Raw genomic sequence first — 27,401 nt, forward strand, 5'->3', positions numbered from 1 at the left:
CTTGTGTACAGGGTACAAGGTGATCTTAGGTACTTTGGAATTATAGAAATGTGTCTGGAATTTCTTTCAATACAAGGTTTCAGTGGCCCAGAGGAGCACATTCAGAGGCACAGCGATACACATATCCAGCATAACCATATTTAACTGAGAAGAGCACCAAGTAAAGATGCCATATCAAACTGGGAAACCTGTCATGTCAGCTGACTGTTGGTTGCAGGACAATGCAGCCTCCTACTCTCACTGTGTAATACTGAGAAACAGTCTTTTAGGCCTCAGTTTCCTCATAAGTATAATAAAGGAGGATGTGTTAGCCAACTAATTCATTGGTGGGAGGTTCTCCAAGAAACTCTAGAATTAAATTACACAAGGGGCCTGAGGAATAAGTTTTAAAAAAGAAAATGCTTCAAGAACTACTGGTTGCAAAGCTTAAAGCCTAAGTATGTAAAAGTCAAATCCTGCTGTTTGAGAAATTAGGTAACCAATCTTGGTGTAAGTATTTCTGAAGCAAAAGGTGGGAGGCACGAAGTACATGCATTCTAAAGGGAGGCCTTTTAGCTGAAAGCAAAGAAGAAAAGCAACTCTTTATGTAATCACAAACTGCTATAGTTCTATTCAATTCAGTTGAACAAATGTTCACTAAGCACCTAATGAATTAGGCACACCACAAGGCACTAAGGATATAAGATTTAAACTTGTCAGTCCTTGCTCTAAATGAGCTTACAAGGAGAAATACAAAATGTATATTGAAAAATATAATACAAAACAGATATGATGGAAAAAAGTGCTCTTAGGAAATTTGAGAACAGGAATACTTTCAGGTGAAGTGAGTAAGAGAAGGAAGCAGAGAGGTACCATGGAAGCTACTTTCCTTGAAGGAACAGAGGGATGGGGAAAGTCATAACACAATAATTTAAGATCTTAATGTTGAATAACCTTGGGAAAAATCACTTCTCTCTGGGTCTGACTTTCCTCAGCTGTAAAATGAAAAGGGACTGATCTGAGTAATCTCTCATGCACCATTATTTCCAAATTTTATGATTCTACAATCCTGCTAACTTTCCAAATCCATTGTTATGTTCTAGTACACTGCCTCTATGACAAGAGTCATAAAGAAGAGGTTACCAAATACTAACAGTGTTTTTTAAATGGAGCACAGAAAGAGTTAAGTTTTGGATTAGTCACTTCTAAAATCATTCAATAGAAACCACAATGACAGGCAAGAGAGGTCTTACTGCACCTTTCAATGCCAATTCTTTTTGTGTATGATCTTTAAAATAACCCTAGGGATTAAATTGTTAATGACAGCTAAATTAAAGTGATAATAAAATAAAGTACTTATTCAACATTTGATATGGACAGAATTATATAAATAAGTCATTAAGATGGGTTATAAAATTTTTGATTTTCAAAACATAATTTATAACAATGTCATCCTCAAAATGACTTACCGAACATTTTCTGGCCTCAGTTTATCAAGAACCATCTCTATTAAATCAGGGCGAAATTCTTCTAGTAAATATTCTGCTGCAAGCACTTCTTCTAGGGGATAGTACTTTTAAAAAGAAAATAGTCTTAAGATACCAAATAGTCATGAAGTAAAGAAAGATACATCTATATTTTAATTTTATTAGATCCATTCTCTTTCCCCCTAAATGCTTTTCTCTTCCCAACTTCTCTATTACTGCTGCAGGCCTTTCCCCCATCTTTATGATTTTGGCTGGGTCCTAAGCATCATCCTCAACTCCTCACCATCATACACCCTAACCCCCTCCCACCCCGTTTAATCTGTCACCGAATTTCTCACATACGCCCCCCCCCTCCACCTTGCTGAGGCCCAAACTGATCACCTGACACCCAGATTTGACTCTTTTAGCCTTTCCCCCATCTAGGTCATCCCACATTCAGTTGTTGCCCCCTTCCCCATTCTCACTCCAGAGGTTTCCTGTTTCCTCTGACACAAAATCCTTCACAACCTTGCTCCCTCCTCCTGGTGCTAGCTCCAGAAGCTATGACCCAGTGAACTCCAGCCTCCTCAGTTTTTCTTGTCTTATGACTTCTAATTCTTCTCCATACCTGGAATGTTCTTCCCTTGTCTCTACCTCCTAGCTCCCCTGCAGCTTCAGCAAGAAGTCTTTTTTCAGACCCCCTTAATCTTACTGCTTTCCCTGAGATTATCTCCAGTATGCCCTGCATAGTTTGTTTGTACATAGTTGTTTGCATTCTGTCTTTCCCGTTAATTTGTAACCTCCTTGAGAGCAGAAGCTGTATTTGCTTAGCACAATAACTGAGATACATAACAGATTTTTCATTAAGGCATGTTGAATTGGTTTGACTTTCTCCATTAACTTTTTATTCCACAACAGACAAGTTTCTCAAATCCTACTTTTGCCACCTTCTTAGTTTTATATTTGAAAGAGTTTTGGAGAGTGTATCACACAAATAAAGGCAACATTTCATTTGTTTGAATACAAGTATGAGACAGACTAAATACAGATGACTCTATAATAAATATTTGATGGTAAAATTCTGGCATCTACAGGGCATTTTTTAAATGACTAGCTCAATTAAAGATACATTCCCTTCTGTTGGGCAAAAACTGCTGTGTCAGTAAGCCTAGTATTTTGTATTGCTATGAATCAGCATCTTAAATGAGAAAGAAAAAGGTAAGAATGACCAAGGACTAAGCAGCTAAATGAACAGCACCTAGATGAAATCTATACAAGTGTACAAGGTCATGATCACAAACTGTATTTCAATATTTGAACTATATTTGAAGAAAGTTCAAAATTCAGCTCTGAACATTTGACCTTCTCCAGACCTCATTTGCTTCATCTGTAAAATGACCAATGGATCCATAAATTTAAAGGGAGTACTTAATCTGAATCATTTTTCAACATCAACAACAACAAAAAAGAATTATCCAATTTCTGTACTATCCCAATTTAACTGGCTCCAAAACCTTAAAGAGTTTCTTTCAGATCAACCACCATGCTTTAGTCTCCCCTCAAAGACTAGTAAAGGCTTTGCCAGATAATCTGGGAAAACTAGCTCTTCTAAATCATAACCACTTCAAAAAAGTTCCAGTTCTTTTTAGTGGAGTAGGGCATCTTTCTGAAATCAAGAAATTGCTTGAGATAAGCAGCTGAATATTTAATTGGTAACTCTAGGGCACAAGAATATACAGTTCCCAGGACAATCATTGACACCTCCAGAAATTAAGTTTACTCCATTCTCAACTCTAGTTACAAAGTGCTGGCCACAAGGGAATTAAGTCACACATACATTGGGATTTTAAAAGCAAAAACAAGAGGTTTAGTCACAATTATTCCAGATTATTTGTTTTTGGTATAAGAACTGGTACTGAATCTGCAATTTTATTAGTATAGGAATTTTCAGATACAGAAACTCCAAAATATCTTACACACACATTTTAAAAAATTACTTACATGCAATATTCCTGCAATTTTAGATGTATAACCTCTAGGTCTTTCTTTATCTTTAAACCTAAAAGCAACAGCATTCAAATCCTAAAACAGAAAATTAATTCCATCAGGCATGGCAAATCAATTCTAATAAAGTCTACTCTAGTATTCCATTTTAAATTTTGTAATTTTTCTGAAAAGCATCCCCCCCCTTTTTTTTTGGTCTAAGGCAATTTTATATGTATTTGTTTGAGGAAATATGGTCCAGAAACATAAAGTCAAATGAGAAATAATCTTTTAAATTTCTGAAATAACTCAGGTCACCTCAGAAAACATAGGCAAAACTAGGCAAAAAGTGAATGAAAATCCATCTCTATTACACAAAAAAGTGATGAGAAAATAGAATACATGCAAAATGGATCAGGTAAACAGAATCTGATCTCAGTGGGTCAAGAAAAGTACATCAAAAGAAAAGCACCATTCCGATACAATTGTTGAAAGAAATAAACTAACGTCTAAGTGGAGTGTAGTGATTCTGCTTAACAAAGATGTCTCTCACATTAAAATAAATGGATTTTATTGATTTTAAGTCAAAAGATCTTTACTAAAAGGGACACTCCAAAATGTAGTCATATTTTTTAAAGCACGAACATCATTTGCTTCATACAATAAATAATACAACAACAGCCAGACTATTTCCAAGCATTACTACTTAACAATATTCTTTAGGGCAGAGCACATTTCAATAATAAAATTTTGAATTTAAAAAGGAAAGCTATCCCCTTTGATTTTGACACATTCTTATTGTTTTTCAAATATAAGATCATGAAAGTTTATAGTAATTTACTAAATATTTGTAAAGCAGAATAAGAAAATTACTTATTTACTATTGATACTGGAACTTATAGCTAGGACACAGCAGCATAAGGATTAAGAGGTACTAGCTCAGTACAAGCCAAAATTCTGCTATGAGGGGGATTTGGTTCCTTCTATCTTCTGTGGAAGCTTATAAGGGAAGTGGGCCTCAAGGCAACTAACAACATGGCTCAGAGAACACTATAGCGCACCTACCACTATTCAAAATTGAAAAAACAAAACAAAACAACAATTTCAAATTTCAGCTGGGTCACTCATGAGTTTCAATCTAATTATTCACATGTACTGGTTGTAAAATATATATATATAAGCTCCTTAAAAAAAAATTTGGTGAAACAAATGTACCTTGCACTCTTGGAAAACCCATTCTTGAGGTCCTTCTGTACGTAACTTCTGAATGTATTGAAACATGTGCAAAATTATATCTTCAACATGTACTGGAAAAAAGGGGCACACTTAAAAATCGTTCAGTCCTTGTATCCTTCAAATCCGTGAGCCCACTCCTAAGGTAAAGTAAGGCAAGTAGAATATGGTCCCTCTTAGAAATGAAGTCCTCACCTCCCAGCGATTGGTGGCATGGCCCAAGCATTCCAGTGAGGTGATATTCTGGGCCCATGGAATCAATAAAGTTTCAAAAGAGATGCTACAGGAGCAGCAGCCCCAAGAATACCAGCATAAGGAGACGAGAAGCAAAAGGAAAAGGAGTTAAGTACATACCAGCCCCACTGCAGACTGGAAAGATAGGCTGGTTAATATTTTTCAAGAACTGTCATAGTTTTCATTTATAAGTTTAAAAAAAAAATCTATGACATGAGGGCCAAGTTACATGGAAAATTAGAAATGTGAAGTTGTAAAGTACAAAAATTTGAAAGCTTATAGATTTGTAATCTAAATTATATTCATGGGTTAAGAATACAAAAGAGATAAATCACATAAGATAAATTTTCATCAAACAAGAAGTTTAATACTTACAAAGTCCTTCCTCTGTCAAATCCACATTAATGATGAAAAACATAAAGCCTCTGGCTCCTTCCTTTTGACCTCCTACAAGAGTGTTTACCCAGCCTGCAATTCACAAAAGAAACTAATGTGATCTTTCCTCCTTTTTCTTTCAATGCAGATAAATTCCATTACTGTTGATAAATATACATCATATATATGAACACAGGCATGCATGCATAGACAAACATACCTTTCTCTCTCTATAAATCTACAGAAATTCAATACTATACTCAAAACATCCTCTATCTCTTCACCTTTCACAATCAAAACTTATTTGACTAGCTTTCAGGGTAGTAAAAGAATAAAATAGGATTAAATTTTCCAAATTTAGATTATTCACACCTACTTTCTCTGTTCCTATACTAGTATTGTAAAATAGTACTCAATAAAGACAACATAAATAAGAATACAGACTAGAATCAATTGACTCCAAGAAATATATATACACACAAACTACAAATCTAATGCTTGATGATACAATTCGGGCCAAGCCATTTTTGGATAAGTCTATTCATCCCTCACTCCATATATATTAAAAAAAAAAAAAAAAATGACCTTGTAATTACTGACTTTGCATTGTAATGAGTTTCACTTCTTACTTGCCATCTTTTCACTTCAAGATACGAGAAAAATATTAAACCCATGAATCCTTAAGGATGGCTTAGCTACCAATTCCAATAAAGACAACAAAAAGACATGAGTGCTGTAAGAAAGAAAGGCACAAAATATTGGTGATGCTGCCAATCAGTTACAATCATTCTAAAAAGTAATTTGGAATTACTGTATGCAAATAAAATAACTAATATGTCTATGTTCTTTGACAGAGAGGTTTCACTAACAAGCTTAAAAGTGTAGAAAAATCTATATGACATGACACAGGGTAAAATAAACTGAGTCAGGAAAACAATATACACAATGACTACTACAATATAAATGGAAACAATCACAACAAAAATCAAAAATTATAAAGAACAAGCATGGCTTATTCTGGAGAGCAATTTGGAACTATGCCCAAAAAGTTGTCAAACTGTGCATACCCTTTGACCCAGCATTGCTGTTATTGGGATTATATCCCAAAGAAATACTAAAGAGTGGAAAGGGACCTGTATGTGCCAAAATGTTTGTGGCAGCTCTTTTTGTTGGAGCTAGAAACTGGAAGTTGAATGGATGTTCATCAATTGGAGAATGGTTGGGTAAATTGTGGTATATGAAGGTTATGGAATATTATTGCTCTGTAAGAAATGACCAGCAGGAGGAATATAGAGAGGCTTGGAGAGACTTAAATCAACTGTTGCTGAGTGAAATGAGCAGAACCAGAAGATCACTATACACTTCAACAACAATACTGTATGAGGTTGTATTCTGATGGAAGTGGATATCGTCAACATAAAGAAGATCCAACCACTTCCAGTTGATCAATGATGGACAGAAATAACTATACCCAGAGAAGGAACACTGGGAAGCGAATGTAAATTGTTAGCACTACTGTCTATCTACCCAGGTTACTTATACCTTTGGAAGCTAATAATTAATGTGCAACAAGAAAATGGTATTTACACATATATATTGTATCTAGGTTATATTGTAACACATGTAAAATGTATGGGATTACCTGCCATTGGGGGGAGGGAGTGGAGGGAGGGAGGGGATAATTTGGAAAAATGAATTTAAAAAAAAAAAAAAAAAAAAAAGAACAAGCATGGCTTGAAAGGAGACAAATCACCCCACCGCTTTATAGAGGTGGAAGGTTAAGTGCAATATATACACATTTTCAAACTCTTTAGATTAGTTTTGCTAATTTTTTTCTTTTTCTTTTGTCTTTAATAAGACTATCTGTTAACAATACAGAGTGACTCTTGAGAGGAAATAGGTTAGAAATACTGGGGAAATTTTTAGTGAAGCTAAAAAAAGAGGCATCAATAGTTGTTTTGTTTTAAAATACACTCTACTAATACCAAAGATCACATGTCAAATTCAGTTATATATCAAAGTAATCTCCATAGCAATCTTGAGAAAGAAATGATTGGTAAAATTAAGAACTGTGAGGTTCACATATTGGGAAATTAGTATCCACAAATTGATTATCAAGAGACTTACCCTTTGATTTGAGTTCTGATAAGAGACTTCCAGGGCCTTCATGTCCAATAAGATGACCAAGATAATGACCAGGGTTTGATTTATAATATTTCTGAAGATCAGGTATTGGAAATGTAACATATAGATTTCTGATGTCCTTAATGGGTACAACTTTGTAAAGTTGCTGAAAATAAACAAAGATATTAGGCTAGTTAAAACTCACTGAATCTAATATATACTAACGACAAGACAATTTGTAAGATTCTAATTTTGGGGAAACAATATTAGATATACATTTCAAATTTATAACATCTATAAATTGAATACAATTAATGAGAAGGCATATTTGTAAATTTCCTTATAACACAGCTTGCTTCAAGAAGAACTGGACAAAGCAGTTTGGAGACCTGTAATATCAGTTGCACTCCTAATTCAAAGTATGTGATACTTCAGATAAGTCACTTGACTTTTCTGGGTTTTAGTTTATTCATTTATAAATGAGAATAATAATGTTATTATTATTCCCACCTCATGGATACTGTGCATATTAAATGAAATTATGAAAGTGAAAGTATTTTATCACTGCAAAATGTTAAAAAAAATAAGTTAATGTTAAAAAGTTCAAAGTTGGCACTGGAACATAATTACTACAATTTACTAAACTTTCTTGCTCACTATAACTACTTTTTATTATAACAAAGTATCAAATATACCCAAATTTTGCCTTACAAATAATACAACAAAAAAGGTATCATTCTTCTACTCTTCTCTAGCCAAGTTTTTATAAACTCATATCTAAGAGAAAAACATTTACTCACCCTAAGATGCTCTTCTTGGAAAGGGTGTTCTGGAAATTCTGGTAGTGGGACATTTTTGTTCTCTACTTCTGAAAATAGCTTCACAACTAGTTCGGTCAACTCATCTAATGATTCTGCACAAAATAAGCCAATAGAATCATGAATTAAATTAATGAATATCAGGAACACCTGATATTTTAGCCAACAAAATCACTTAACATAATTTTCAGCCCTAATAAGAAACTATAAAGCAGCAAAAACACATATAACTATACTGAAACAAAAAGTCCTCAAAAAAATAGTAAACTCTAAAAAAGACTTTTAATCGTAAAAAACTTATAGAAAAGTTGAGACGATTACATAGCTGAAGAGCAATATAAGAGTACAGCATTAAGCAAATAAGTTTGATACCAACTGCTGAATGACTGAGGTCTTTTCCCCAGATCATTCACAATTGGAGGACACAAAGAAGTGAAATGAACACTTGAACTTATGCAATTACTAGATTTGTTACACCTATATTTTGACAGAATCCATAATCCTTAAACATGAGCTTAGTACCTCATTAGCAAAAATTATCAAAATAAGAAGATATTAGACAGCACTATTCCTCCCTGAGCCAAGCATCTCCTCTCTCCTTTCCTTCCTCAAAGACAGAGGCCTTCTCTTATTGTTATACAGGATTTTTCTTTTGTAGGCTAGAATTGGAACATCTCTATTTGCCATTCAACTGATTATTTTACTCTTCATGTTATTTTCACATAATAAATTTGAGATGATTTGAGGATGTTTTTCATAAAGCCAATCCAGTACCAAAATTACTAATTATGATTCTAAAAAATTTGTATGCTAAATTCCAAAATGAACCAACTCTTTAAAATGGTGGAGTGAACAAAAAACTTTTTTAAAAAAAATTGTTTTTTAATAATAAGAGACAGACCTACTACTTGGGGAAGATGACAAAGGGAGAATTAAAAAAAGGCAAATCCTATTATTCCTTCTATTCCCTCTACCAAGAACACTTTATAAACTGGAATGGGTAAAACAAGCATGGTGAAAGGGAACTGAAACCCAAGATATGTTAGGAACTAATATTAGAACATTTAACTATCTTAGAATATTTGATTTTCCAGAGGCACACATCTACATTTCTGGATACTAGAGGAAAAAATATATAGTGGCCTCTCAAAATTAGTTGTACAAATCACGTAGAGGTACTATCAAATCAGAAAAGATAAAGAGACTTTAAAATCAAGGTAATAGCTAAAAATATTGAAATCATAAATTTCAGATAGTAATATTGATACCAATTACTACAGAAACTTCAGCTTTTGATAAAGGCCGGTAAAATCTAAGAATAAATAAAACCAAAGTAGCATTATTTAATTTTTTTTTTTTCAGCAAAATACTTGATAAAAACACTTAAAATTTTGTAAATAGGATCTGAAAATCATGTCTGGCAATCTTTATGGACAAGGTAGAGAAGGACCCTGTGACAGTCCAAGCATAAAGTCCAAGCTACCAGAGGGTAGCTTTAAAAACTGAAATAAGACCTGAAACATTCTATAAACAATTCTGACAAGCAGGCAAGTTTGTGGTGCAAAGCTATCACTTCTTGCCCTAATAGTTAAAAACAATAAATGACACAATCAAAAATCAAAATTATTTCAAAAGACCTAAACAATGAATCAAAATAAAGAAGAGGAAATTTAACAGAGAGTTCTAAGGTCCTATTGTTTAGATTAAAAAAAAAAAAAAAAAATGTACAGAACATGATAAAGAGAGGAGCAAATAAATTCAAGGATTTAGTTAAACTCAGTTTATATAACAAGAGTTTTATACATAAATAAGCCAGAAATATGAAGTTCTTAAAAGTCAGTTAATAAGCTTTTATTGAATGCTAGCTATGGCCAGGCATTTGTACTAACCTTGAAGATACAAACAAAAGCAAAAACAATCTGTTCTCTGAGAAACTCAAAGTTCAATGGGTAATACAACATAAATTAGCTATGCATAATCAAAACATAAACAGGACAAATGAGAGATAATCAGTCATGAAAAGGCACTAGCAATGAAAGGAAATCAGGAAGGGCTTCTATAAAAGATGGGATTTTATGAGCAGGACCAGGAGATTATTATATATACTTCAACAACAATACCATATGATGATCAATTTTGATGGACGTGGCTCTCTTCGACAATGAGAATGAACCAAATCAGCTCCAATAGAGCAATAATGAATTGAACCAGCTACACCCAGGGAAAGAACTCTGGGAGATGACTATGAACCACTGCATAGAATTCCCAATCCCTCTATTTTTGTCCACCTGCATTTCTGATTTCCTTCACAGGCTAATTGTACACCATTTAAAAGTCCGATTCTTTTTGTACAGCAAAATAACTGTATGGACATGTATACATATATTGTATTTAATTTATACTTTAACATATTTAACATATTCAACCTGCCATTTGGGGGAGGAGGGGAAAAGTTGAAACAAAAGGTTTTGCAATTGCCAATGCTGAAAAATTACCCATGCATATATCTTGTAAATAAAAAGCTATAATTAAAAAAAAAAAAAAAAAAAAGAAAGATGGGATTTTAAGTGAGATTTGAAAGAAAGAAGGGAAGACACCAGTGAAGATGAGAAGGCTATGAGGAATCAACAGTGAAAATCTCCCAAGTCTGGAGATGAAGTGTCATTGTCTGAGGAATAGCCAGGAGTTGGGTGTCACTGGATCACACAATGTGGAGGGAAGAGTTAGGAGAGGAAGGTGGTCAAAAGACTGGAAAGGCAGGAGTGGGCAAGTTGTGAAGGGTTTTGAATGCTACAGAGGATTTTATATTTGATTCTAAAAGTGATAAGGAGCCCTCAAAAGACAGTGGAGTAACATGGTCACATATGTGGTTTTTTTAATATTGATTTGACAGTGGAGGGAGGGAAAGCCTGGAGTAGAGAGAGCTGAGTCACGGAGACCAGCCAAGCATGTCGCTGCAATAGTCTGGGCAGGTGGCGATGAGGGCCTGACATGGGGAGAGAGAGAGAAGAGGGCACCCCTAAGAGAGGTTAGGAAGAGTTTCACAACATCCTTGATATGGGGAAGAGAGACTGCAACCCCAGAGGAGCAAGGGGATAGTCACACAGTGTATTCTGAACAAAAACAGCCAAGTCCAGAAAGAGGGGGAAGAGTTGTTTAGTTTTGGACATGGTGAGCCTAGAAGTTAGAAAAGAGAAGCTCCTTGCAATAATCTGTCATTTTCAACCTTGGAAAGCTGCCCCGGACATTGAGAGGTTAAGTCTTCAGTCACACAACTAAGTCTGGCAGAGAGAAAATTTGAACTGATCCAGGTCTTCCCAACTCCCAAGCTTATCTCCTTACTCACTATATCATAGCTCCTCTGGTCTCCATGAGGCTACGGTAATCTAAACAGTGTTTAAAGAAGATAATACAAGAGTTCTTATGGAACCAAATCACATTTCAAATAAACAAATGTACTGTGAATAATACTTCTATCTAGAAAGGTGACAGCTTATTAAGATCAGAGAGGGATATTAAAGATCTTCCAATTGAAACCTTTCATTTTAAAAATGGTAAAATTGGGCTAACCAATAGGGAGGCTAAAGTTGGAGCCCTTTCCTTTTGCTTTTCATTTTAATACCAGTGTTCTTTCTACAACATGACACTCAATACCACTGTTGTTGTTGTTGTTTTTTAACTGCATATAAAGTAAATAAAATGGGGCAGCTAGGTGGCGCAGTGGATAGAGCACCAGCTCTAAAATCAGGAGGACTTGAGTTCAAATGTGACCTAAGACACTTAACACTTCCTAGCTGTGTGACCCTGGGCAAGTTACTTAACCCAATTGTCTCAACAAAAAATAAATAAATAAAATAAAATAAAGTTAACAAAGTGTTTTTAGTGAGCATTAGGTTATCTTTGAAATAAAGGCCCATCATTATTCGTAACAGTTTTTCTTTGATGTTATATATGATATGATTCCATGTAAGGCATGGAAGACCACAATCTCTGAAAGAATTGAGGTTGAAAGTTACTCAAAATAAAACTGAAAGATGCAGGGGAAAAAGAATAGGCTACAATATATAACCTAAATATATACATTATATTATATAATTATGTTATATATAATAATTATTATAAAATGTATATAATGTGTGCACAAGCAGTTTAAAAGATGTCACCAGAGATGTGTATTAAAAAAAAAAAAAAAAAAAAAAAAAAGATAAAATAAGCTTTAATAATGAATGCAAAGGGAACTGACTCTGTAGGACTCCCACTGCTGTGGAAATTCAAATTATGCTGGGCAGCCTCCTAACTCAAAGAACTATCAGACAGACAGGATAGTTAAGTCCTTTATAATAGAGTTTATTTGACCAATTTCCTTCCTCTTTTCCCCTAAAAGTAATAATATTATATAAATAAGATCTTATGTTTACATAACATTTTATAGTTATAAAGTGCTTTAGATGCATCATTTCATTTTATCCTCATTATAATCCTAACAGGCAGGTTAAAAAATTATCCTCCATTTTGTATAAGATGAAACTGAGGCTGAGAATTATTTAGATACTTGGCCAAAATAATGCAGGAATTGGCAGAACCAAGACATCCAGTATGCTATTTACTCCATATATCGCTTCTGAATTTTTAGGGGGAAAAAAAAAAAATCCACTCTATGTGATGTGTGGTACAATGGACATCTATGTGCACACCATGGAAGGTGAGGAAGAAATGCTTTCCTGTTCCTTTCTAAACATGTCATGTCAATGCTAACAACATTAGTAGAGGGATGGGCAAAAAATGTATTCCAATGGAATCTCTCTTTCTTTAAATCTTTTGAATAGCATACAGAAGCCAGGGTCAGCTGTCATGTTCATTGAGGTCTATCCCAGAAATATAAAAACCACAGCCTGGCTCACCAAAAGTAATATTTTTATTGTGGGGGAATTAAAACATCTGTGTTTGCTTTAGGCATATGTTACTTCTCTCAAATTCAGATTGGACATAAATAACTACAAATAAAGTGGGCACCAAATGCCACCATATTTCATTTTGAGCACTCTCTATTTGCTCTAACCAATACTTACCTTTTAAAATAGGTCACTTTGAGATATATTTTAAAAATCCATAATGTTATTTATATTATTCTTGTTCTTTGGCAGGTTTCTGGAATTCTTACCTCGTCCCAGCACACAAATAGCCATTAAGTTGGATGAGTAATAAGTAGAATGGAATTTCAGTAATTCTTGTCTTACATCAATGCCTTCTTGGGTTGGTCTTGTTTCCAAGGTATATTTGTTACCTGAAAAGAAAAATCTTGGTTTAAAAAATTTTAAATGGTAAGATAAATTTTTATTAACTCATAAGATTAAATATTACCTTTCTGACTGTTCTAAATCCCTCTAAACTCTACTATAGGATTGTTATTAACAACACAAAACAACTAGCTTAGTCTGGATAAACTTAGGCCAAATATAATCTAAATTTATAAAAAAATCATCTGCAGACTTCAAAACAAATTTCCACAGAGAGCAATGCAAAGATCAGAACAAAAAGAGAACTAAATAATAAAATTAATATATAACAAATAAAATAATAAAATAATAAATAATAAAATTAATGATTAAAAGATACTTTTATCTAAATACTGGCTATTTTTCCTAAGAACTTAACATTCCTGGTCATTAAAACCAGTAGATCAATGGGAACAGGTTAGATATATAAGAAGCAAGTCAATGACTATAATCTACTATTTGATAAACACAAAGACTCCAGTTTCTCGAATAAGAACTCACTATATGATAAAAATTACTGGGAACACTGAAAAATAAGAAACTAAGCATAGACCAACATTGCCCCACCACCCTATATTAAGAAAAGGTCAAATTGGGTAAATGATTTAGATATAAAGGATGATACCATAAGCAAATTAGGAAAGCAAATGATAATTTATCTGTCAGGTTTTGGAGAAAGGAGGAATATATGACCAAATAAGAAAGAGAGAATATTATAAAATGGAAAATGGATAATTTTGATTACTTAAAGTTTTTGCAAAAATAAAATCAAGATTAGAAGGGAAGCAGAAAACTGAAAAACAATTTTTATAGCCAGTGTTTCTGATAAAAGCCTCACTTCTAAAATATATACAGAAATGGATCAAATACTTATAACAATACAAGTCATTCCCCTAATAACAAATGGTCAAAGAATATGTTGAATAACTCCTGGCATATTAAAGTTATGGAATACTATTATTCTATAAGAAATAATGAGGCAGCTAGAAGGAATAATTGATAAGAGCACTGGAATTGAAGTCAGGAGAACCAGAGTTTAAATCTGACCTGAGACACTAGCACTTATTAAGCTGGGTAACCCTGGACAAGTCACTTAGCCCTAACTGCCTCACTGCCACCACCTCCACATCCCCCCCCCCAAAAAAAAAACACAAAGAAAACTGAGTTACAAAAAATGATGAACAAAGTGATTTCAGAAAAGTCTAGAAAGAATTACATGAATGATGTGAGGGAAGTGAGAAGGACCCAAGAGAACATTGTACACAGTAACAAACATGACTGTGTGGGCAGCTAGGTGGCGCAGTGGATAGAGCACCAGCCTTGATTCAGGGGGACCCGAGTTCAGATATGATCTTAACATTTAACACTTCCTAGCTATGTGACCCTGGGCAGGTCACTTAACCCCAGCCTCAGAAAAAGAAAAAAAAAAAAAAGAAAAAAAATATATATATATAAAGAAAATACACACAAATATTCTCTATAGATAGATAACTATATCCAATAGTCATTCTCCAGATAAGTGGTCCAAGGAGATATATAAAGAATCTTGAAAAGAACTACAAAGTTTTCATAATCACCTGAAAAAAAATCAAAAATTCAGAAAGATCTAAATAGTCCTTAGGTTTTCATTATTTTACTCCTTATATAAATTAGCAAAATAACCAAAAAATGTCAATACTCAACATTGAAGAGATTAAAGAAATGATACACTAATACATTGTTGGTGGGACTGTAAAATGGTATGACTATTTTCTAAAGTAATTTTGAATTATAAAAAAAAAAGTGATCTAAATATTCACATTTCTTTGATTCAGAGATTCAAATCCTAGTTACATAACTCAAATATGAAGGTCATAAATTAACAAAAAAAAAATGCTATAGATATACCTAAGAATTTATAACATCATTTTCTGTGAAAACTAAGAACTAGAAACAAAGTAGATGCCCATTGATTCAGAATAGATGAACAAATTATAACACATGAGTAAGTGAAATACTGGGGAGGAGGAAAGGGGGAAAGGAAAGAGAAAGGCATAACTTCAGAGTAAATAAGATGGCAGGAAATATAGAATTAGTTATTTTAACTGTGAATGTGAATGGAATGAAGTCTCCCATGAAACAGAAGCAAATAGCAGACTGGATTAAAAGCCAAAATCCTACAAGTTGTTTACTAGAAATACAATTAAAACATAGTGATACGTTCAAAGTAAAGGTAAAAGGCTGGAGCAGAATCTTTTATGCTTCTTGTTAAGTAAAAAAAAAGTAGCCATCCTAATCTCAGATCAAGTAAAAGCAAAGATAGATCTAATTAAAAGAGATAAAGAAGGAAACTATATTTTACTAAATAGACAATGAAGAGATAAATGAAGCAATAAAACAATAAAAGACAATGAAGCAGTATCAATACTAATCATATATGCACCAAGTGGTATAGCATCCAAATTCCTAGATGATTATTAGGGGAAATTTTATATCTCTAGATACTTATTTGCATAAAATAGAGAAATAGAAAAAATGAATTGGGCTTACAAGTAAAAAAGCTAGAAAAAGAACAAATTAAAAACCCTCAATTAAATACCAATTTGAAGTTTTGCAAATAAAAGGGGAGATTAATAAAATTAAAAATAAAAAATTATTGAATTAATAAAACTAAGAGTTGATTTTATGAAAAAAAAAACAATAATAGATAAACCTTTAATTAGAAAAAGGAAAGAAGAAAATCAAATCTTTAGTCAAAAATGAAAAGGGAGAACTTTCCACCAATGAAGAGGAAATATTAATGTGCTGTAAGAAACAATACTGATAAGATATAACATATATGATGACTACAGAGAAATAACAAAAATTCACAAGATACAAAAGGAAATAAGCTAAACCAAGAAAACAACATATACAATGACCACAACAAACGAATGGAAAGACTCATCACCATAAAACAATCAAAAATCGATGTTCCAAATTTTCAAAGGTGAAATTGGCTTTAAGAGGGCAATAAACCAAGAAAGTCTAGGAATCTGTTCTATGCAATGGCTCTCTGGGAAGAAAAGAGGTACAGTGAACATTTTCGGTAATATGAAAACAAAAGATACCAACAAAGATTTATTTTTAAAGATCAGAAACAATTTTAATAAGAAACCTCTGGCATAAGCAGCAAAAATATATGCTTGACAATGGAATTAGAAGAAATGTCAGAATTAAGCCTTTTCTAGAATAAGTCAAACTTTTTTACTCTTCCCTAATTAACTTTCTATTTTATTTCATATAATGAGATTGACACTAAAAAGAATAAAATAGAATATATTTTAAAAGGTAGGAGATTTGTTATTGAAGTGGAAGATATCCCTGAATACAGCCAGACTATCAACTTATCAGAACTAAAATCAGAATTTAAAAACAAGAAGAATTATAGAAAAACCTGTTAAATTAAAATTATTTAACCCTGAACTATTTATAAACAAAAATGAAAGTGTTACCTTTGCGCTCACACTAGAGTCTATCACTTTTTTTCTCAAAGAAGATACTGACAATATAGAAATGTGAATTTTTTTTGGGGGGGGGGGGAAATCAACAAGTCTGATCTTTCTTCTTCCTTCTAAATAATGTTTTTCCAAATTTTTTTTCTCCTTATCTTTTCACATTGTTTCACTGAAGTTATAAGGAATTAAAATATGTTGATTTAATTTGGAGGGTGTCTTAATAATTCTTAACAGAATTTCTCTGACTTAGCAATGTAAATGGCTAAATAACTTTTCACTATTTCCATGATAGTCTGGTAAATATTTATCATTAGTATTATAATTTACAATAACCAAATATCCCCCCATTATGTATTGACACCCTCCAAAGGCAACTTAGTCTAGCAGATAAGCAAGAGAAGAAACAAAAGAGCACAAAATCATGAAAAGCTCAAAGAAGGATCACTGATGTCAAATGCTACAGAAGGACCAAGAAAGATGAGGACTAAGAAATGATTTGGAATTGAGAGATCATTGTAACATTGTTGAACAGTTTTGAAAAAATGTTAAGTCAGACTGTAGAGAACTAAGAAACAAGTGAGCCGAGAAGAAAAGGAGGCAATTAGCTTTTCCTTTGGATTGGGTTGTAAAAGGGAGGAGAAATAAAGATTGGCAGCTAAAGAGAATGAAAGAGATTTCTGGTAAGGATGTCTTCGGTATGGGGAGACTTGGGGGGTTTGTAGGCAGTAGGAAAGAAGTCAGAAGACAGGAAGAGATTCAATATTTATGAATGAGGTCTATTTTGGAACCAAACTGCTAGAGAATCCAAGAAGAATTAGGATTGAGAGTTTGTGTAAAGGGACTGGCCTGGCAAAGAGAAACTTCTAATAAAAGAGAAAGAGAGGTATAAATGGGTTTTGAGATGAAGAAACAAGAAAAAAAGGGAAAAGTATGAGATAAAGTTTCTATACTGAGTGTACCGAGGCAGGGGATACTATATTAAACTTTAGGAAAGAAGAGGCTTGGAACAGCCTCGTATAGAAGAAAAAGGAAAACTGATCTGGGAGAGTAAGAGGTCAGACTTGCTCCAGTGAGGGTGTATGTGAGATTAAATAACAAATTTATAAGAGACCTTCAGCTCTGGTATGAGATTTCCTCCAGTCACATTGAGTAGCACTTAGGTAAGAACAGAAGAGTTGGGAAGTTATCCAAAGTTGGGCTTGACAACATAGGAGCATGTGTTCATCAGAGAGAGAGCTAGGCAAAAGATTCAAGAATAGAAGATAGCACAGGGTTGAATAGTTAACAGCTGGGTAAAGATGAGGGAGCAATGAAGTTAGTACAAACATGAGAGGTCTGAAGGACTCAATAAGGATAATGAATAAATTTAGGAAGAAAAAGGCAAAAAAAAAAAAAAAAGGATGGAATGACTTGGTAAAAGAGTTTTGAAATATCTAAATGGAACACATATGGATGATGGCAAAAATCAAGGTTATGACCATTCCTATGTAATAAAAACGATAACCAGCACTGACATAAAACTACTTTAAGGTTTGCAAAGTTCTTTACAAATATTATTTCCTTTGATCCTCACAACAGCCCTATGAGGTAGCTATTATATACATTTTATAAATGAGGAAATTGAGGCAGACAAGCAGTTAAGTGACTCACCTATGATTACACAATAAGTTTCTGAAATTGAATTTGAATTCAGTTTTTCTTAGCTTCAAGGTCAATGCTCACTGCCATATGCTACCGCTAGATGTGCAATTTTATTTGCCTTATGTGTAGTTAAGATGGAGTGGAGAAGGAATTACTGGAAACTGTGATATGGAGAAACTAGGATGTGAGGGATTATGATGGAAAGGGAAAGAATAAGAGTTTATTTCCTTAATATTCCTTCTCATGTACCATATCTCCAGGCACATGTTATCTACCCTGTTCCTTATATAAATACCTAAAATACAGAAATACTTCAGAATTACAGAACATTATTTACTAAACAAAGTAGAAGAGCTATTCAATTTCAGTCTCTTACTTAAAAAGCAATTTATAGTATTTACTATAAACATTTCTAGTATTTACATCCACAACTCTTCTCATTCACAAGTCATTTTGAAACTTTTTATAGCTTAATACATCTTTTTGAAATTCTATTTCTATTCCAAATCTGCTAAATATTGAAGCTTCATCCCATTACCCACTCTCTAATATAAACCCTTTGCTCTTTGACTATCAACTAGCAGTATAAAAATTTTTTAATGAATTAAAATGCACAGAAATATGTTTTACAAGACATATCAAATTGCTTGTCTTCTCAGGGAGAGGAAAGGGAAAGAAAAGGAAGGAGGGAGAAAATTTGGAACTCAAAATATTTTAAAACAAATATTAAAAATTGTTTTTATATGTATTTTGGGGAAAATATATTAAATTTTTAAAACATTAGAAATAATTACTTTTGAGAATGAGACATATGCTTTTTACACATAGCTAATATAGGAAGAATTTGGATTCCTATGCCATATTTGTTATAAGGGTTTTGTTTTGTTTTTCAACTGGGAAAACAGAAAATCGTTTTTGTTAACTGTTTAAAAACTTTTTTTTTTTTTAAAAATCATAGATCCAGATACTCAAAAATCCAACCAAGAAAGAATAAACTATATAACAACTGAAAATACTCTCAAAGAAAAAAAAATGGATTTCCCATAAGGACTACATGAATAAAGGTACTATTTTCTGTGTCACAGACCCCAGAGTGAAGCCTATAGATGCATTCTCAGAATGCTGTCAATAAATCTATAAAATAAAACATGTAAGATTACAAAGAAAATCAATTACACATGAGAACATAAAATGGTAACTTTCCCCAAATAATAGAATCCCTGATAATTAGAACGAATAGAAATCAATGAAGTAGGGTATCATATATTATCTTGATGCTTATCAAACATCAAAATGTTTATCAGAAATAATTTGAAAAATAAGTTAGGGAGAAACAATGTAAGATTCAAAAGTATTCCCAGAAAAGCATGATTAAAAAAAAAAAGGGGGGGGGTCTGGATGCTATATTTCAATAAATAATAAATGGAAATGACATCTATCAGAACCAGAGGGCAAAATAAAAATAGAGGAAAGAAAACAATGATTTTCTGCTACCCCTTCTCCCAAAAATAGGAGGCAAATGAAACTTAAAACAGTACACAAAAGTGCAGAAGGAAGTTCAAGGCAAAGAAAGGAACAGTTTTGAAAGCAAATTTATTTTACACTTTAAAAAGTAAATGGATTTGAACCTATTAGAGCTTATTCAGTATTTACTGTGTGACAGACAATAAAATAACCACTCAGGATTCAATGACAGACAAAAAATAAGATTCTTTCACTCTAGAAGCATACATTCTAATGATCTGGTATCTTATACACAGGGTATTTGAAACTAAGTAACTCCCCTATAGTAAATTCCAGTGCTTTCCCATAATCGAGAATGAAATAAAAACTTTTCAACATGATTTTTAAAGCCTTTCCCAAACTGGTTCCAACCCACCTTTTTCCAGCATCATTATACACCTCTCTGTTTTCCCACACTTCTAAGCCACTATGATGACATTCCTGCCAAGGATAAATAACATTGAAGCATTGGCTCTCCCAACTCCATGTCACTGCACAACCCAATCTCTAGATCAGAATGTATTTCCCACTCAACTCTAGTCTTTTAGAAACCCATTCTTCCATCAGGGGGTTATATGTACAAGCTGCATACAAACTTGGTTATCTAAACTGCCAGTGATCTCCCTTCCTAATTTGTATTTAATTTTAAATTTTAATTTAAACTTGTATTTAACTACTTTGTAGAGATTTATTCTTTCTATATATATTTTTTTTTTCTTATTTTGAGGCTGGGGTTAAGTGACTTGCCCAGGGTTACACAGCTAGGAAGTGTTAAGTGTCTGAGAACAGATTAGAACTCTGGTCCTCCTGAATTCAAGGCTGGTGCTCTATCCACTGTGCCACCTAGCTGCCCCTCTTTCTATATTTATAATATACCTCATCTCCACTAATCATATATAAGCTCTGAGATCAGGCAATATTTCATTCTTTGTATTTGTATCCTCAGTGCATGCACATATAGGAGGAACTTAATAAATGCTTCTGAATGGTTGACTTGTAGATGCTATGGCACTGGAATTTGATGGGTTTATTGTTGTCTGACTTTGAAGAGGTCCAAACAGACATCACTACGTTAAGAGTCAAATCAGTGTATCCCACAGTGGCTAATCAGACCAATAAATGCCCTGCCATACATAAATATTCCCTATGAACACTGGGGGTGGGTTTTCTAACTCTGAACATTTTTTCTGGGCTGCTTTCACTCTGCTTTGCCCATGGAGCCCCTTCTCTGATGAGGGCACGCCATGCTGGGCGGTCCTGTGCCAGCATGTCCCGTACAATCAATTCTAAAATTCTTAGAAGAGACTTTGAGAGGGTCCTCTTATTGCTGACACACACAATGCCAGAGCTAGCTCAGTGTCTGAGAAGCTACAAAGTGTGGGGGAGGAGTGTTATTAGACCACCTACAGAGCCTTGTGCTGACTTTATTGCTGTCTGCCTGTGAAACCTGGACAGTATGGACATTTCCACGCCAGGAAACAATTGTTTCCATTTGAATTGTCTCAGGAAGGTTCTGAAGCTCACCTGGCAAGATGAGATACCAGACACTGAGGTCCTTTTTCTTGAATTAAACTACTAAGCATTCAAACATAACTTCAAAGAGCACAACTCCACTGGGTTGGACACACTGTTTGAATGCCAAATGTATACTTGTCAAAAGACTATTCTATAGAGAACTCACATAGGGGGCAAGTGCTCACATAGTGATCAGAAAAGGTTATGATTTAATAAAGATAACTATAATGTGCTACCAAACCATCATGAGGCAATAAGGGGAATATTATTATTATATAATAACAGGGAAAGCCAAATTAGAGATGATTTATTTCATTTTTCTCCTTTGGGAAAAGACAAGACTGAACTAGGGATTAATAATAAAAATTATACTTACATTAATAATGACAATGATAATCATGATCATGAAAAAGAAAAATTGGAAAAAGAGGGGTTGTTGTGGTTGGGAAAACTGACCTCTGTGTCAAGAAAAGCTGCATTAAAGTCTCTTTTTTGAATGTTAATTAAAATGGATCTAAATAATAGAAATAAGCAAACTTCAATGGCCCAAAGCCTTACCAGATTTAAGCACCATTGAAACCTATTGGCTATATTTTGGAAAAAAAAAAAAAAAATTGTCAAAGGTTTACTTGATAATTAATGTGAAAAAAAAAAATTTGGTTTCTTAATAAAGAATAAAAAATGTTTCAAAATTCCATGAATTCAATACCATATCATATCATACAATTAATATCATCAAAAGAATAAATAAAATTCTATGTTAATTTTAAAACGCAAATCAACTTAATCATTTTTTAAATAAGCAAATGGATATTTTTAAAAGCAAAAAAATTTTTCCTATGGCATTTCTGGTCCATATACTTGCCATTTATTATCTAATAATTCTAGTTTATTATTCTCTAGGCCTATGTCTTATTTTCCCAATTAAATAATTAATTTTTTTAAAGAAAAGGGTTACGTCATATTCAGAATCTAAATGTAATCATGTAATTTAACCCTCTGTTTATATGTTTACCATGGTACCTTGCACATAATAATTTTCCAAGTATTTGTTAATTGATAGGGAAAATGCAAGCCCAGCTACAATATCTTATTGAAATATCCAACAACCATGTGACTCAGAGATAATCTATGAAGTTTATTAAGTGCTAGCAATATCATACAATTACCAAATAAGATTGATTAGATATCTTACATGTAAACATACGACTAACAAAGATTCCACCTGTATTTTTTTATTTTTACACTACATCTCTATACCCACTTACTCTTCTTCCATTTCATCCAGGTCAAAGATAACAAACACTTTTTTCCCCTCACACACCTCTATCAAAAAAACACCAGACATTTAAAATAACTTGTACCTCCAAGCCTACCTTAAAAAATGTGTTGCTTATTTAGAGGACTCCTACAAAAGAATAGGCAAGGTGGTAGAGTACTTAGATTTCTCTACACCTTTAAAAAAAAAAAAATTACTCCTGTCTAAACAGATCTAGAAAATATACCGGATATATGATTATGGAATATTATTGTTCTGTAAGAAATGACCAACAGGATGATTTCAGAAAGGCCTGGAGAGACTTACATGAACTGATGCTGAGTGAAATGAGCAGGACCAAGAGATCATTACATACTTCAACAACAATACTATATGATGATCAATTCTGATGGACGTGGCCCTCTCCAACAACGAGATGAACCAAATCAATTCCAATAGAGCAGTAATGAACTGAACCAGCTACACCCAGCAAAAGAACTCTGGGAGACAACTATGAACTGTACGTAGAATTCCCAATCCCTCTATTTTTGTCCACCTGTATTTTTTATTTCCTTCACAGGCTAATTGTACACTATTTCAAAATCCAATTCTTTTCATACAACAAAACAACTGTTTGGACATATATACATATCTTGTATTTAATTTATACTTTAATATATTTAACATGTATTGGTCAACCTGCAATCTGGAGAAGGGGAAGGGGGGGAAAAATTAGAACAAAAGGTTTGGCAATTGTCAATGCTTTAAAATTACCCATGCATATATCTGGTCAATAAAAATTATATTAAAAAAGAAAATATACCAGACCAAATCCTGATTTGGAGAAATCCAAAACAAACAAACAAACAAACAAACAAAAAAATCACATCATTTATCCAGTCAGGTTGAATATGGAAACAGAAGGAATTGCAACTATTGGACAGAGGACTTGGCCAGAAGCCTTTCAGCGCAGGGAGAGGCTGGGCACTAAGATAAAAGATGCTACTTCAGGGTATCATAACCTCAAACAGAGTGTAGAATAACGTGCCAGCTGGCTCTCTCGTTCACTACCTAGTTCCAAATCATGGATCCAAGGAAGAGGAAAAGACCAGTGCCCAGAAGGATCATGCCAGGTGGCACCCTAAGAACTAGTTGTAAGCCTGTCTTATGCAGTGAGCAAGGAATAAGTTCAGAAGCAGGCACTGGAGGTGGGACAGGGCCTCAGTACCTGCTTCCAGCTCAGTCTAAAGCCTACAGGGGAATAGCCAGGGCAGGAACACGAAGCCAAAGAAGAACCTGAGATTCTGTCAGTCTGACACAGTAGGCCTTTCCAGAAGACTAATATGGAACTGAGTCCAATAGAAGTCCACTGTTGTTCAGATCCAAACCCCACTCTGGAACTTGTAGGGCTCAGAGAAAGAATTCAATGATTAGACTTTGCCACAGACAAGATCACTCTGAGAGCAACAAAAGCTTATAGGTCCCCCTAGCCTGAATGATCTCTAAAAGCCTGGGGAATCGTACATTACTCAATATCCCCCCCCCAAAAAAGTAACAGACTTTCCCTCTAAAAATGTGCAGACTTGGCCCTAAAGTCAAGTCTGAAGTCAGGAAGTAATCTGGGAGAATGGGCAAACAAAGAAAGAATTACACTATAAAAAGCTATTACAATGAAATGGATGCTTAAGACACAAACCCAGAAGAAAATTACTTCAAAGCAACAACAAGCAAAAGTCTCAGAATAAAACATAGCTTGGGCAAATTCATCTAGAATTACTGGAAAAGATGAAGCTACTTTAAAAGAGACATAATACAACTGCATAATAACATAAAAGAGAAGCAAAAGGTAAAAATAAATTGCCCGAGGGAGCTAGATGGCACAGTCAATAGTGTCTAGCCCTAGAGTCAGGAGGACTGGAGTTCAAAGGTGGTCTCAGACACTTAACACCTCCTACCTGTGTGACCCAGGGACAAGGCATTTAACCCAGACTGCCTAACCAAACCATACCCCCAAAAAACCAAACTAATCATCAACAAGTGTGATTTGACTTTAAAAAAAAAGGAGAAAAATAAGCATTCTGACACCAAAGAGAGAAGACACAATCACTCCGTTTTCATTCCAGCCACAACACCTAGGAGCTAATGTGACTCAGACGCAAAAGCCTCTATTTACCATGGCAATTGACAGCCCCTGGATGCTGGGATCTTAGGCTCTCTGCTGGGCTCTGGGGCCAGGGGAGCTGTATATCATTCCCCTTTACAACTGAGTATTCTGATCAGGGTTTAGAAAATTCAGACTTAAACTGTGCATACCCTTTGATCCTGCAGTGCTACTACTGGGCTTATATCCCAAGGAAATACTAAAGAAGGGAAAGGGACCTGTATATGCCAAAATGTTTGTGGCAGCCCTTTTTGTAGTGGTCAAAAACTGGAAAATAAGTGGATGCCCATCAATTGGAGAATGGCTAAATAAATTGTGGTATATGAATGCTATGGAATATTATTGTTCTGTAAGAAATGAACAGCAGGAGGAATACAGAGAGGCTTGGAGAGACTTACATCAATTGATGCTGAGTGAACTGAGCAGGACTAGGAGATCATTATACACTTCAACAACAATACTATATGAAGATGTATTCTGATGGAAGTGGATATCTTCAACAAAGAAAAGATCTAATCCAATTCCAATTGATCAATGATGGACAGAATCAGCTACACCCAGAAAAGGAACACTGGGAAATGAGTATAAACTGTTAGCATTTTTTTTGTTTTTCTCCCCAGGTTATTTTTACTTTCCAAATGCAATTCTTCCTTTGCAACAACAACAAAAAAATTCGGTTCTGCACATATATATTGTACCTAGGATATATTATAACATATTTAATATGTATGGGAATGACTGCCATCTAGGGGAGGGGGTGGAGGGAAGGAGGGGAAAAATTCAGAACAAAAGGAGTACAAGGGATAATGTTGTAAAAAATTACCTATACATATGTACTGTCAAAAAAATGGTATAATTATAAAATTAATAAAAAAAGAAAAAAAAAGAAAATTTAGACTTATTTGCTGAGAAGCCTCATTCAGCAGGTGCAAAGGGAAGTTAGAATTTACCATGCTTAATTTCATACAAGTTTATAAAAATAACTATAGGCCAACTATTTACAAAAATTATAAGTCTCAAGATGGAAATCTGCTGGGGACAGATGCCACAATGTGACTGTGAAAATATCAGGTCTAAGAACACTAGAACATGTGGAAGAACAGGCAATAAAAGCAGACAAAAAACACTTAAATTATTAAATTAGTAATTATGTTTTTCATGACTGCAAGTGTAACTCAGTTTCAAATACATGATTTGTCTTTTTAGAGATATACAATTCTCTAAATGAAATACCTTCCAACTTAATTTTTACACATACAGCTTTTTCAGTTCTTACTGATACAAGTAAAAGATTTCAAGTCAACTATAAAGCATTTCTATACTGTTGCCTTTTCATTAAAACTTTAATGATACCTTTTATCTTTATATCAGTCATTTCAAATCCTTTCCCCTCGATGCATCTTTCCCAGTGACAAAGAGAAGGTAAAAACATCTGATGCAGTGACGTTATCTGTTAATGTATACAATATCCTGTACTAGAGTAAAGCCCTGACTTTAAGAGTTAAGGGTATTTCATCCTCTCTCCCCAACAACTTTGTTAACTTGCATGGTATGAGAGTATACCTTACAATTGTTTTAATTTTCTTATCTTTTACTATTAGTTATTTGTACATCTACCTTGTTTTTTAATTTCTTTTTCAGTCTTTAATTCAGTTAGACACTTTTCAACTCAAAATACTTGCTATCTTATTTTTGTTAGCATGAGGGAGAAAGGTAGGAGCAACACCTGAAGTTTAGTTTGGATGATTCTTTATATTTCTTATTAGTTCTTCTAAATAGGAAGAAAGGATAGGGAAACTTGACAACTCTCTAGTTCCTTCAAACCAGGTCTTTACAAAATAACTATTATTTTATTTGAAGTTAAGACTTCCTAGATATGTAAATTCTAAAAGTATAAAAACATTCTGCAGTTACAAATGGAAATTTGAGGATTATTCAGTATTTTGCATTCCATGAAAAACTTCTTTCTAGTATTAGCAGTGTGGCTAAGTGGAAAAAGCATCAAACTTAATTGAGAGTTCAGAATTTGCATATCAACTTTTAAATCTACTAACCAGGTGACCACAAACAAGCCACTCAATCTCTCCCAGTCTCAATCTATTCATACACAAAAATGGGGGAGGGAGGGGAAGAAATACAGTAATAGTACCTCATTGAATATTGTACATAGTGGCAACAAAATTATGTGATGATCAATTCTGATGAATGTGGCTCTTTTTAACAATGAGGTGATTCAGGGTAAATCCAATAGACTTGTGATGAAGAGAGCCATCTGCACCCAGAGAGAGAACTGTTGAAACTGAGTGTGAATCACAACATAGTATATTTATACCTTTTTTGTTGTTGTTGTTTACTTGCT

At 33.8% G+C, this 27,401-nt stretch overlaps 1 protein-coding gene across 6 annotated transcripts in view; it reads right to left on the reverse strand.

Annotated features, from left to right (window-relative positions):
- IDE (insulin degrading enzyme) overlaps positions 1-27,401 on the reverse strand; it is a 101,383-nt gene that overhangs the window by 45,609 nt on the left and 28,373 nt on the right. For all 6 annotated transcript variants that reach the window (XM_074295874.1, XM_074295869.1, XM_074295871.1 and 3 more), the window contains 7 exons: positions 13,374-13,496; positions 8,195-8,307; positions 7,398-7,560; positions 5,271-5,363; positions 4,644-4,735; positions 3,447-3,527; positions 1,449-1,552 (listed from right to left, as the gene is read on the reverse strand). In XM_074295874.1, the coding sequence (XP_074151975.1) occupies positions 1,449-1,552; positions 3,447-3,527; positions 4,644-4,735; positions 5,271-5,363; positions 7,398-7,560; positions 8,195-8,307; positions 13,374-13,496 (769 nt within the window). The remainder of the gene's footprint in view (positions 1-1,448; positions 1,553-3,446; positions 3,528-4,643; positions 4,736-5,270; positions 5,364-7,397; positions 7,561-8,194; positions 8,308-13,373; positions 13,497-27,401) is intronic.

This window comes from Sminthopsis crassicaudata, chromosome 2 (genome assembly GCF_048593235.1).
Source record: "Sminthopsis crassicaudata isolate SCR6 chromosome 2, ASM4859323v1, whole genome shotgun sequence".
Taxonomy (NCBI): Eukaryota; Metazoa; Chordata; class Mammalia; order Dasyuromorphia; family Dasyuridae; genus Sminthopsis; species Sminthopsis crassicaudata.